The sequence below is a fragment of the Mustela nivalis genome, assembly GCF_964662115.1.
Source record: "Mustela nivalis genome assembly, chromosome: 1".
Taxonomy (NCBI): domain Eukaryota; kingdom Metazoa; phylum Chordata; class Mammalia; order Carnivora; family Mustelidae; genus Mustela; species Mustela nivalis.
Window position 1 is genome coordinate 44,861,611 of NC_139020.1, and position 13,948 is coordinate 44,875,558.

The window sequence follows — 13,948 nt, forward strand, 5'->3', positions numbered from 1 at the left end:
TTCCCTAGTACCACATAGCTAAAGCTTAGCAGTTTAGAGGTTCTTACAGGCATATTATTGTTCCTTTTTGCGAACTGCTTCTAGCATGAATTATGGACATTTCAGAGTCCTGTCAACAGTGTCAGTTAAAAAAGATATTAAGATGTGTTTTTACAAATTACAAAAAGTATGTAGCTGATGCTACCATAAAGACAGGTCTCAGGTTAACAATCTCAACACTTGCATTTTTGTATCTATTGTTGATGAAGGCAGGGATGAGGTTGAGGTGTGCCTGCCTTTAACTATCAGTCTGTTCCTCAGCTTCCCACCTCAAAAATGGGGGATGGACCCTTTCCTTTTTCTTTCTTTCTTTCAGAGATGATATAAGAATAAAGGGTTGCATAATGGGGCGCCTGGGTGGCTCAATTGGTTAAGCACCTGACTCTTGGTTTCAGGTCGTGATATCGAGGTTGTGAGTTCAAGCTTCATGTTGGGCTCCACACTCAGCATGGAGTCTTCTTCATATTCTCTCCCCCTCTCCCTCTGCTTCCTCCCCACTCTTGCTCTCTCTCTGTCTCTCTCTCTTGCTCTCTCTCTAAAATAAATAAATAAAATCTTAAAAGAAAAAGAAGATAAAGGGCCACATGAATACTTTGAACACATAAAAAAAAATAAGCTATATAAATTCCAAGTCAATTGTGTTATATTATTAGGAGTTCCCAGGTGGGCCATATAAAAAATAGATAACTATCCTGCCTTATTTTATATTTGATCTCCTGAGTTCAAAAAAGCAAAACAAAAAAAACTACCTTATTGTCATCACGTTGTTATTCTTAACTTCGGCTTCTTATAGAGATTCCTTTCCCTAGACCCTCCCTCTCCCATATAGTAGCCGCTAGCCACATGGGGCTATTTAAATTTAAACTTTAATGAATTAAAATGAACTAAAACACAAAGCTCAATTCCTCAGTCTTTTTAGCCACATTTCAACCATTCAACAGCCACACGTGACTAGTTTCTATCATGTTGGACAGAGAGAAAAAAAGTTCTATTGGAGAGCACTGTCCCTGAGGATACTCAGGCTTGAATGATCCTGTTTGCTCTGTAGTCTTAAGCTAGCCACTGAGAGCATTTCAAGGATTGAACGACCTTAGGAGTTCAGAGAGGACTTCATAATCATGTTGGAGTCAGACTAAGGGAAAGGCAGAAGTAAGCAAAGAGAAATTAAATAAGCAATAAAGAAGAAAGAAGGAATGATAGCCAGCAAAAGAACACACAGTGACATTATTATAAAAGGATAAAAAATGACTCAGGAGTTCAGTGCTTCAACAGAGGTACGATTTTACTTAACACATTTGTCACATGTGGTTTGCACCAAACACATCAATCTTATACTGACTTTCTGATGCCCTAATTGGGTTTGAGACGTTCCAGTTAAATCACACAGGAACTATTTCTTGAAATTGTGATGAAGCTTAACCTCCCCTCTGAATACCACATGTTTAGAAACATTTTCTTCAAAGAGACGTCAGCAGATATTAATGTAGATACTTACAACTTTTGTATTTATCTTTGTTTGGGCTGCTTGTACCCACAAGTTTTCATGTTTACCAATATTTTTGTTTCTACTTCCCGAATAAAAAAGAATGATAACTTAGCATATGTCGTGTTATTTGTCCCCAAAAATAAGAGACTAACTTGTGTGTGTTTGCATTTAGGTCATTCTGTCCATTGAAGAAGGCTATAGACTTCCAGCTCCCATGGGCTGTCCAGCGTCTCTACACCAGCTGATGCTCCATTGTTGGCAGAAGGAGAGAAATCACAGACCGAAATTTACTGACATTGTCAGCTTCCTGGACAAACTGATCCGCAATCCCAGTGCCCTTCACACCCTAGTGGAGGATATCCTTGTGTAAGATGCATAGTGTTGATTTTCTTCCCCTGGACAGTCATTTCTTTCAGGCTATAGACAAGACTAACAGGTAGAGAGGAGAAAGTTTACCATGATAACTATCTACTTGTCAACCTTTTAGAATATTTTATACAAACCATATTTTATTTACCAGCTGTGAAAAAAATTTTCTAAATTTTTTTTTTTTTGGTCTTAAGAAAACAGTGTCTCCTTTTGTTCTCTCCGTATCTAATTTTTCTGAGTTACTTTTGTTATATTTTTTTCTTGTGGGGGTCTTTGGTATTTGTGTATCCTTTCTTTATTTATTGACCCTGTAAATAGAATTTACGTCTGTAAGTAGAATTTGTATCTACAGATTCTTTAATTTTCTTGTCCATTCTATGTTCTGTCCCTCTGTTTGAAACAGCAAGCAAGACAGGGGCAATTTGTGAATCAGCCGGGAGTGAGAATGTTTCCTGCTGACATGATCACACCCAGCTGTTGTTACTTTCCATTTCTAAAACCAGAAAAAGACAGATGACAAGACAAGAAAATGAAGGCACTCCTATGCCATTTTATAAAAGTCAGTAGAGTTGAGAAGATCTTCTCACCTCTCTCTAAAAAACAATTATAAGGGGAGAGTAGAAGGAAAGAGACACTTATCTGTTTCTGAAAAGATTACATTTAAAATATTATCAAATTGAGAATATATGTGTTTAGGCCAAATTGGACTTAGAAATAACAAAAGCATTTCCAAAGCTCACTCTCCTAACTCAGGGGACAGCCAACGGAATATATAGATGTTCAGCTTGAGGTCATAGGTTCAAGTCAGTGCAGGCTTTTTGTGATAATAAGGCCAAAGGCTCTTCAAGGACTACTTAAGCAGGCCTCAGTTCACTGCAGAGCACATAAGAGTTCACCTCTAAATCACTAATTGGCAGCCTCAGTAAAGTGAAGCCAAGCATGAAATAGCTAGAGATTAAACTATTACTCTAGCTCATCTTCCCTAAAGCAGTCCAACAGAAGAAGCAGTAAAGGGCTGGGGTGGGGCGGGCTTGGGTTGGGGGAGTGACCTAGGATTTTATCATAAAAGGACACTTAGTGAAGGATTTTAAGCAAGAGAATAGCATGATCACATTTGCGTTTCTAAAAGATCACTCTAGAGCTGATTTAGACTAAGTGCAAAATAAGGAACAAGACTAGAAACAGAGACAGTTATGTGTTTGAAGCCCAAGCCAGAAAAGATTAGGGTCTAATTCATGAAATGGGAGTAAGTTTGGGGTTGGGAGATAAGAGGATGGATTTGTTCTCAGGCAAGGAGAGCAATGTGTCTTGGTCATTGATTGAATATGGGAGGGGGAGGAGAGAAAAGAGTCAAAGATTCTATCAAGTTACCTTCTTAGACAAGCCGGCCAATAATATTACCACTAAGAGAGAGAAGGAAGATAGGGTTTTGCAATAGAAATGAAACCATTTCAAGTAAACTGAATTGAAGATGCCTGTGGGGCAGGTAGGTGGAGTTGTCCAATAGGCAGTTATATTTGTAGTTGAACCTCAGGGGGAAAGATCTGGGCTGAAGATTTGAAGATCATCAACATAGAGACGATAACTGAAGATTCATGCATAGTTGAGATGACCCATGGAGACTATCAGGTATGAAAATTAACAGAGGGAAGTAAAGAAGGGTGTTCTCTGGAACACCAAGATTTAAGAAATGAGGTGAGGGAGAAGACCCAAAGGAGACCAAGAAAGAAGAGAGCCAGACCGGTAATAACTAAAGCTGGGAAAGGGTGGTGACATAGAAGCAAAAAATGGGAAGAGTTCCAAGGAGTGTAACGTCCAAGACTTCACAAGAGCTTCAGCAAGATAAAAAGTGGAATGGGTCCTTCGAACTTAGCAGCAAAGTGGTCAGGTATCTATGGGCAGCCTTAGCAAGAGCATTGGAATAAAAGTGTGTAAGACAGCTGGCAATGGAGCAGGGGTAAATATGAGATCAGAGAGAAAAGCAATACAAAGTACCTAGAAGCCTGTCCCTGAAGGGAAAGAGAAGTAGTTAAAATGTTTCTTCATTTTGTTTTTATGTTTTACTGAAGAGATGGGCATGCATTGACATTGAAATGAAAGAGCTAATGCAGTGAATGTGTGTTAATGGTTTTCTATAAACTGAACTCATTTAATCCAGGCCTCTCATTGTGGTATAGGGTTAATGGACCCCACAGCCAGTGCCCATCAACAGAGCTCTCTAACTGTTCTATGGCAGTAGAAGCAGGCAGGTAAGAGCCTTTTTTTTTTTTTTTTTAAGAAAAGCAAGTACAACAATTTCTTCCCTGCTTTTTCGAGACTATGAATGTTTATCATAGCTGGAAAACACTGATGAAGACTCTGAGATGAGAAAATGCCAAAAGTCAAAATGATCCAGAGGTAAAGTCAGTATGAGGACTTGTGTCATGGAGCCAGAGATATAGGGTTTAAAGGGTTTAACGGGATGTGCAGCCATCCTGTGGACAGGCCAGCAGATGGCAAGTCGGTGATGGTACTGCCACACGCGGGCGAGAGTTGGGTACTTTACATACAGTTGGCAGTTTGATTTTATTCTGAAGTCTGATATCCGGGAAACCAAATAGAAGTTTCTGTGACTGATTTGCTATCCTTGTTTCTGACAAAGATCTATGTACTAGTGTTTTCTGCCTTTAATACACTTTTCTTGGAGAAACAAAGAAAAACAGAGTTCTACAGGTACACATGCCTGAACTGTTATCACCACTCTTATTTTCACAGCAGCCTGAGCAGGTTATCCCTGTCAACCCCTTCACCTCCAGTACTATCCACCTACCCTGTCCCTGATCCCAGAGAACTGAGACTGTTTAAAGGAAAAAGATAGGGCACCTGGGTGGCTCAGTTGGTTAAACAGCTACTTTTGGCTCAGGTCATGATCCTGGAGTTCCGGGGTCAAGCCCTGCATCAGGCTCCCTGCTTGGCAGGGAGTCTGCTTCCCCCTCTGACCCTCTCTCTTTTCATGCTCTCTCTCTCTCTCTCTCTCTCTCTCATTCTCTCTCTCAAATAAATAAAATTTAAAAAAAAATAAAGGGAAGAGACATGGTATGAAGGATAACAATTTAGCTAAAGGATTTGTGGTTTGTTTTGTGCTTATAAAACTGTGGTACTGTCCATCCCCCAACTCCCAAAGCCCAGTCATCTGTATCAGTGCGCTGGATTAAAGGAACATGACAGGGAGTAGAATTTCAATCTCTCCGCCCATTTATCTCTCAAGCAGGTAAAGGAGTTTAAGGGTGTAATCCACAGCAACTCTGATTAAACTCACCTATACTCTTATTAGACTCTGGAGTCTCCCCAGTCTCCTGGGATTCCCTCACGCTTCTGTACTGACATAACTCTCTCATCCACTAGGTCCCCATGGCTTTTATTCCACTCTAATTGCTTTTTTCTCAACAATTCACCTGAGAAGCTTTTATCCTTTCTCTTGACAGAATAGTAAGAAGGGAAAAAATTAAGGCAACAAAGGGGAAATGAGGAAAGCTGTGAAACCCGCAGCTCAGTAATTTTATACTAGCATATTAGAAATTTTATAAATCTTGTATCTGTAATTTCTCTTCTCAAAAGACAGAACACCCAATAGATTAAAAAAAAAACAAAAAACTGTTGGTCAGGGAAAGCTTTCATTGGAGCAGCTGTTCTGAATAATGCTGATGTTCTTGGGCCTGGCACACTCCCGTGGGAATATTCAGAGCTCTGTTCAGTTCTTCTCTTTTACTCAAGAAAGTATGTGGATGTATAAGGGAACATGGCAATATTATAAGTATCATTTTAAATCTAATTGATTTAAAAAATAATTTGCAGAAGTACCTTGTTAATATAGGTAATCACCCTTTCATAAATGTGAATTTCGAACTACCTTCACTTTTATTCATTCAACAATGTTACCTTATAACCTCCTTTTTAAAGTATTTGTAACTATCACATGGTGTACAGCCCCTGGGCGAAAAGGCCGACTTTGAAGCCAAGTCTATGTGGAGAATGACATCAGGAGCAGGGCCTGGCCATGACCTTTGAAACACCACTCACTCCCTTTCCTTTGGCCCTCATGATAAATGCTATAGCTACTCTCAATCCCAAGTCAAACATATCCCCATGGTTCCCAGGGTCACATCTGAGGTCCAGTGGTTTAATAGTGTAATAGATTAATGACTATATGAGTGTTCCTTCGCCCGGCCCGACCTTCCACACCCCACCCACGTTATTCTACACATTTATTCTCCAACCTCTTCAACTCTCACCCCTGATTCCTTCACACACCGAAGCACTACATTGAAGTCAGCTGGCAGTGCCTTTTTGACCAATGTGACCATGTAATGGAAAATAATACTTTTCTCTAGTCTCTGCCATAGATCCCCAGCACTGACAAAAACTTTTTTACAGATTATGGGCTCTTTGGTGATATCAGCTTAAAAAGGGGCATCCAGGGATGGGCAGCAGTTGACCAGAAGGACAGTCCATGGTAATCACCTGCTTCAGAAATCATGCTCTGCCCAGGCCAAGACACTTAAGAATAGTTTCTTTACCCATGGGACCACAGTTAAGGATCTTAAAACTTTAGCTTTTAGGAACTGGAACCACCACTTTCCTTAGTACACATAAATCTCTGTTGAACTTCCAACTACTTGGGTATCAGTAATGTGTGAATCATGAGGATAGGGAAAAGTTCAAACCAGTATCATAATTAAGAACCTCTGCTTTAGAAAACCACAAGTAAATGTTTTAAGACTAAATGGTACTACCTCCTCCATCCAATTCATAAAGCGCCTCTAATGCTGTCTTCTGAGGACAGGAACTTTCAACAATTGGATATGAATTTTTCCATTGATTTCAAGAAGATCTTGTTCATTGCTGTCTAGGCTACACATAATCAGCACTTGCCTGGTTGTTTCTACCAGGTCATAGACGACTTGTTCTAATTTCTATAACTAGAAGTTTTAATGGTATTTCCCATGAGAGAGAAATGAATGGCTAGCCAAAATCGGTGTTGTAATTGATTGATTATCAAAACTCTGTGGAAGGAAGACAGAATATTAAATATTAATCAGGAAATAAGAAACTTCTACCTGTTAGATAATCTAAACTTAATTCACATGAGCTCTTGGCACAAGCTAATGATAATACTGATGTTAATACCAATATTAATACTGATAAAAATTCCAATATATATCATCAATAATAACTTTTATTGCCATTTGTTGAAAGCCTACTGTGTTTCAGTCATTGTACCTAGGTACTTTTATCTATAAAATCATTTAATCCACCCTATTATTATCCCCATCCTTCAGATTAAGAAAGAGAAACTCAAAGAGTAAAGAAAGTAATTAGTGGATCAGACATTTTAACAAGGTCCACCAACTGCAAAGTCCTTGTTATGTCCACCACACAGTGTACAATCGTGCAAAATGGCAAGGTTCTTCCCATTACGGCACTGTTTTAAAAATATGATTATAAGAAAAGTACTTTTTTTTATATTTCCACATAGATTTTCTCTGAACTAATCAGACTTCCTGGATGGGGTATATTAAAATCCCAAAAAGAATTTGCAGTGGAGCACAGCCTGTTATTTTATGTTCTACTAAGCAAATCCAAGGAGTTAGAGTATATGCCCTCGTTCATGGGAATAAGTAACAAACACTTAGTCAATATATCCCCTCAACATCCTCCTACAATGTTCAGCCATGTTCAAGATTATGTTCAAGTTTGCTATCCCACCTGACTATAGAGAGGACAAGGTTTTCTTTTTCATCTGATAAAACAAATTCTTCCTTCAAAGTTTAGGTAGATAATTTGTATATTATGTATGGATTAACTAAATAGTGTGAAGTGTAATCCCTGAGTTATGAGATCAGAAATGCACATGAAAGTGGTGATATTGAATAAGTTGAACACTGTTGCTATTGTTCTAGATCACTTCACCCTGGGCTACCTCACTCCACCTATAGCTGCCTCTCTCTCCACTCTGAAACCCACAAAGGCAGGGATAAGCAAGCACCATCAATATGTACTTACTATTCAATTTAAGGGAACTAAGTCAAAATAGATCATTCATCATGAATCAGCCATTATGTCATGGACTAAACTTTTCTATACAGAATACTCAAGTCTAAATCACCACTTATTTAAAATTCCTATAAAACTTTCAGCATTGTGCTAAGGCCTACAGAAAATAGAAATATATGTGAAATCTGGTCCCTGCCATCAGGGAATTTTAACTTAACCTTTTTAAAAAATTCTTCTGTCTTATAGATTTTTCCCAAAGAAGTAATTTAACTGAAACAAAAAGATACATACTATAAGATTGAGTAGTCATCTGTAATAAAAGAATATTGCTAGCCCCATAGGAGCCTAACTCCAGGGAATTAAATTATTAAGTATCAAAATGTAGATCATTATATACTCATTTGATTAATATTTATGAATACTACTGAAACATTCAAATTATTAATAAGTAACTGAAATAAAGGCAATGTAAAATAGAATGGACCTAATCTGTGCAGTTCCGCTAACCATGTATAACAGCTAGGGGGGAAAAGTTATCTTAGAGTCATAAAAAAAGAAAAGCCTTTAAGCATGTGATGGTTTCATATTAAAACAAGATCTTACTTTGCAATAGTATTTCTCAAAGTATAACTTTTCTTGAATCATTTTTAATAAATCTATTATTATTATATTTGCATGATAAATATAAAACATGGAAAACTTTTGGAAATAAAAACCTTCTTGCTATTTACTGGCAGTTTCCATATCTATTGATTATCTATATAAGAACTTTCTAAATTAAAAGACTAGTACTGGGTCACCCAGGTGGCTCTGTCAGTGAAGCATCTGACTCTTGGTTTCAACTCAGGTCATGATCTCAGGGTCCTGGGATCAAGCCCCACATGGGGCTCCGCACTCAGTGGAGAGTTTGCTGGAGATTTTCTCTCTCTCTCTCTCTGCCCCACACCCCCTGCAGGCATTCTCTCTCTCTAAAATAAATAAATAAATCTTAAAAAGAATAGTACTATTATGAACTCAAAGGGCTCATTAGAGTAAAAAATTATTGGCTCTATCAGTGCTACTCATTTTTACATACTTAGATGTATTACAAGTATATATTTATTGAACCTTAAACTGTGTCATTACCTATTCTACCTATATTCCAGCCCTCTCTCTAATCTAAATTGACCATCATTTATACATTTATAATTTCCTAACTTTACCCCTTCCTCATTTTTCTGAGGGAAGTGAGAGACCCCTGACCTTCTGTTCTACAATATGTACTTTTTTTCAACATGAGTTGCAGATTTTGTTGTAAAGATATTTCTCAGGTGGGCAGCTCCCACTAATCACCAAAGAGCAGAAATTTCTATGCGCTCAGCAAATGGCAGACTGAATTTATCATTGTACATGGTTGATAAGAAAGGGCATTTATTGTTTATTAGGTAATATTCCAGAGAATTCATGTGACGGTGATGGTACCCAGCCCTCAAAGCCAGAAAATAGCAGCATTTTTCAACTTCGTTATAAGATAAGGTGAAAGAAGAGTTATTGCACAGTGGCTATGAACAATGAGGGGATCCTGACCTTACTAAATCACCTGCCAGTGCAGTGGTAGAAAGGCCAAAGAGTAACTAGGTTACTAAAGATGTGTGGAGAGAAAGGGAATTATGGTATTGAAACATTCTGGGAGCAAATAGTGCATGCTTTTCAACAGAGAAATAGGCCACTTAAGTCATTTGGTATACAGAATGTCCTTCCATGACCTTTCTATACTAAGGATATAAAATTAGCAAATTACATTTCCACTCACGGATTATAAATTGTGAACGCTCGAGAGTTATTCCAGAGTTATCTCAGGAGAGGGAAGTAGAAGTCACCTGACACTGTCTGTGCATCAAGTCTGGCATGGGACTATGAAGGGAAAGTCACTTAAATACATTCTTTTAATTTTGTTCAGTCAACAAACTTCTTTGACAATTAAAAGATATGGGAGCCACCTTGTTTTAAAATAGGACATTCAGTTTCCTAGCATGTGTGGCTTTATGTTAGTCAGCAAAAGGGTACCCTGATCATTTTGATATTTAAACTTAGTAAATTATAGCAGCATTTCTTAAACTACGTTTTATAGAAACTAGTCAGATAATTTAGGAAAATAATGTAGATGCCATTGCTAATTTTCTTGTATGTTCACATTGTACATTAGAACAGTGAAGACTTCGAGAAATGCTCTTAAAAATCCTATTTAACTCTGTTTGCAGTGGATACCTTTATTAGTTTTTATTTTATATGAATTTTGCTTATTTTATAATACTTACTGATATTAACATCTCTAGGAAGCAACAAATATGGCAATAATAAAGTATTTATGATAGGTTTTCAATCTTTGGACATAACTAATCTTCATTAGGGTCAAATCATGAATCACTCCAATATTAATTTGGATGAATCAGCCCACAATCAAAATAGCATTGCAATTTATTGTATAAGAAAAAAGCATGTAGCTTTTATCGGCCTCCCAAATTGGAAATATAGTAACAGAAATGATTACTAGTAAAAAAAATACAGATCACTCTTAAGAATTACCGGACTCAATATGAACCACTATGTAGTCACAAGATACATGCATTTAATTTATGCAAATTTGAATTATATATTAAAAGCAAAACCCCTATTTTTTCCTCATTTTCTCTCTTCATCTTCATCCCCATCTTCAACTAGACCCCAGTCTGGGAAAAGGGAAGTCAACATAACAATCAAAGGAAAACCAAAGAATGAACTCGAGGCCTTTAGTGTGGGGACTTTGTCCTAAAAAATTCCAAGTGACCTCTTTCAGAGTCTTCAAGAGTTGTACAATGTACAGGGCCTGATGATTTAAGGGTAATTTAAAGGATTTTTATGGGTAATTTTGATTATTAGAGGTTTTTATGTTTTACCTTATGCACTAACCTTATAGCCTAACTCCCATTCTCATATATTTTTAACAAAACAATACCAGAGTTATACAACATGCATACTCCATTCTGTCTCACAATGGAGTTCTTATTTCATGTGGTTCACATACTGTCGTTAATATACTAGTGTTCATACACTATCGGTTTCTAGTTAAAGTGAAATAGTTCAAATATGAATGGTAAATATGATTATAATCAAATATTCCAAATACGAATGTTAAAACTATGGATCTAGTTAAGTCCCCATGGATTCTTTCCTTCTGTAATTTTATAAAAAATTAAAAGCAAAGTAAATGAAATTTGGATTAACCTTCTAACTTTTAATGGGAATATTTTCATTACTTATAAAATACTGATTTGACTCAAATACCATCACAAAAAAAGGTTACTGCCCTACTATTTAATATAAACTCTAGACCTAATAACTTTTAATGATGTATATATTACCCTAGAAGACTAATAAAATGCTTATACAAGCACTTTTTAGTGCCAGGTAGAAGCAGAATAATATAGTTTATTGCCAGAATCAGTTAAATATATAATTCTTAGTTAATTTTACTATAGTTTCTAAGGTTACTTCCATGCTTATTCTATCTTTAGCTTATATAAAACTATTCTGTATATATATGTATATATATACATATATAATGTATATATGTATGAATACACACACATCTGCTAGCCTTTCCAAAATAATACCTTTATATTATTTTTATATTAAAAGTACAAAAATATGGGACTCCTGTTTGTAGCTCAGTTTGTTAAGTGTCCGCCTCTTGATTTTTGGCTTAGGTCATGATCTCAGGGTTGTGAGATTGAGCCCCATGTCATGCTCTGTGCTGGGTGTGGAGCCTGCTTAGGATTCTCTCTCCCCTTCTGCCCCTTCCCTACCTCCCAGCCTCTCAAAAAAGAAAAAAAGAAAAAAAAACTACAACAATATCCCCAACTGCAATGCCCTTTCATTAAATATTAGAAACAAAAATACAGATGTCTGTTTCACTTACATTAAGATCCATTAATGCTGGATTCCCTTTTCTTGTTAACCCAAACTTGCATTGATTTTGCTTTGTTTTATGCCATATTATATCTGTGCTTTGGGCTGTTTTACTCTAGGCTTGAATGTATGTAAATCTTATTCATGCCACTGAGCTCTGTAACAGCAGAGATTATTTTTTAATAAATAATAAATTCTTGTTGAATGTTTGAGAATAAATAAATGGAGGCTTGATCAATGAATTCACTGTGAAAAGGAGAAAGGACTGTCATATCAAATGTAAAAAAGGCAAAAGGGCAAGGATTTGGTGACAGGTTAGAAAGTATAAGAGTAAACAGCCTATGGCTACTAACTGTCCTTTGGGGATGAGGACTGGGCTATTCCTCAGGTTTGAAAACACAATTTTATGCAAGAGGAAAAAGTAAATAGCAGTTCACAAGATGTGGGTTTTCTCAAGCTATATCTAGTATAAAACCCAGTTAGTAGCAAAAAAGCAGAAAAAAAGTGATAAGTGAAACTGACCAGATAAAAGTGGCTGATTTGAATATAATGGAAAATTAGAGATTATTTTTTAATGGAGTATGAAAACATTAGAGGCAAGGATATTGTAAAAGGAAAAAAAGGGACTTGGATATTTTTTGCTGTCTCTGACTTTTAAATGGTCACCATGGGTTTTGTTTGTTTGTTTGTTTCTTTTCTTGTAGAATGCCAGAATCCCCTGGTGAAGTTCCGGAATATCCTTTGTTTGTCACAGTTGGTGAATGGCTGGATTCTATAAAGATGGGGCAATATAAAAATAACTTCATGGCAGCAGGGTTTACGACTTTTGACCTAATTTCAAGAATGAGCATTGAGTAAGTGGTCCTAGGATTATTATTATGCTTAGCAGTCCACTCAAGTTGTTACAAATTCAAATACCGGATCAAAACACCATGATTCAACTACATTTCCTAATGCTAGTATGGCATTTCCACGTCTTTCCTCACCATTTCTGATTATCATTCTAGTGGTAATTGACATTACACTTTTAACTATTTTCCTTTGGAAGAATATGTTTAATTCGAATAGCTATTTTAAAAATTTGTAAATGCTTTCTGAAATGTATATTACTCTCATTCACATCCTAGACTACATCAGCACAGTTTACCTAAGCAAATTACTTATGACTCACATATACTAATCTTGCATAATCAATTCCTATTACCTTCATCAAATGGAGTAATTGCAGTAGTACATTATCATCATGTAATTTCAGAGCTCCTTATCTATATTATACAAGTTGGACATTTTTCCATTGTCTCAAAAATTATTCCTTGCCTGGGTGCTATAAAATGTTCTTATTCCTTGGCTGGGTGCAGTAAAACATGTGCTTAAAAGGTAGATACTAAAACTAGTTGGTTGAATCATATGAGATTGCCATTAGTTTGAAATAGTAATGGCAACTTTATATAGTTCAACTTAATACAAGAATATTTTTTTCAGATTATTTAATGACCATAGGGCTCAGATACAGTCCACATTGTATCTTCTACCCTATATATTATTTTGCTAACACTTTAGATATAGTTATCTAAATTGTAGAATTTAGATAATGATAAAAATTTTCAACAGTTAAATTGTAGAATTTAGATAATGATAAAGATTTTCAACAGTGTTAACTGGGGCACCTGGGTGCTCAGTTGGTTAAGCATCCAGCTCTTGATTTCGGCTCACATCATGATCTCAGGGTCATAAGATCGAGCCCCTAGGTGGGCTCCGCACTCAGCAGGGTGTCTGCCTGACATTCTCTTCCTCTCCCTCTGCCCCTCCTCTCTCCCTCTCTGTCTCTCTAAAATAAATACATAAATCTTTTAAAAATTGTATTCCCTTTAGGTCTATGGAATGTCTGAACATTACGTTGGTACCTGAATGTGAAATTTTCCTTTGTATCCTTAAATTTGAGGTAGACTTGATACATTATCTGGCACCAGGGAGAAGAAAAATGTAACTGTTCACCTGTATCTCTGCTTAAACTCTCATTTTACCAGCTATACAATTTTTGTTAAATTCATAAGCAAATCTGACATGGAACACACTTACCATATGTAAATCTTC

At 36.6% G+C, this 13,948-nt stretch overlaps 1 protein-coding gene across 2 annotated transcripts in view; it reads left to right on the forward strand.

Annotated features, from left to right (window-relative positions):
- LOC309844750 (ephrin type-A receptor 6) overlaps positions 1 to 13,948 on the forward strand; it is a 519,889-nt gene that overhangs the window by 493,365 nt on the left and 12,576 nt on the right. For both annotated transcript variants that reach the window (XM_082691954.1, XM_082691955.1), the window contains 3 exons: positions 1,698 to 1,891; positions 4,072 to 4,143; positions 12,559 to 12,708. In XM_082691954.1, coding sequence (XP_082548080.1) covers positions 1,698 to 1,891; positions 4,072 to 4,143; positions 12,559 to 12,708 — 416 coding nt within the window. The remainder of the gene's footprint in view (positions 1 to 1,697; positions 1,892 to 4,071; positions 4,144 to 12,558; positions 12,709 to 13,948) is intronic.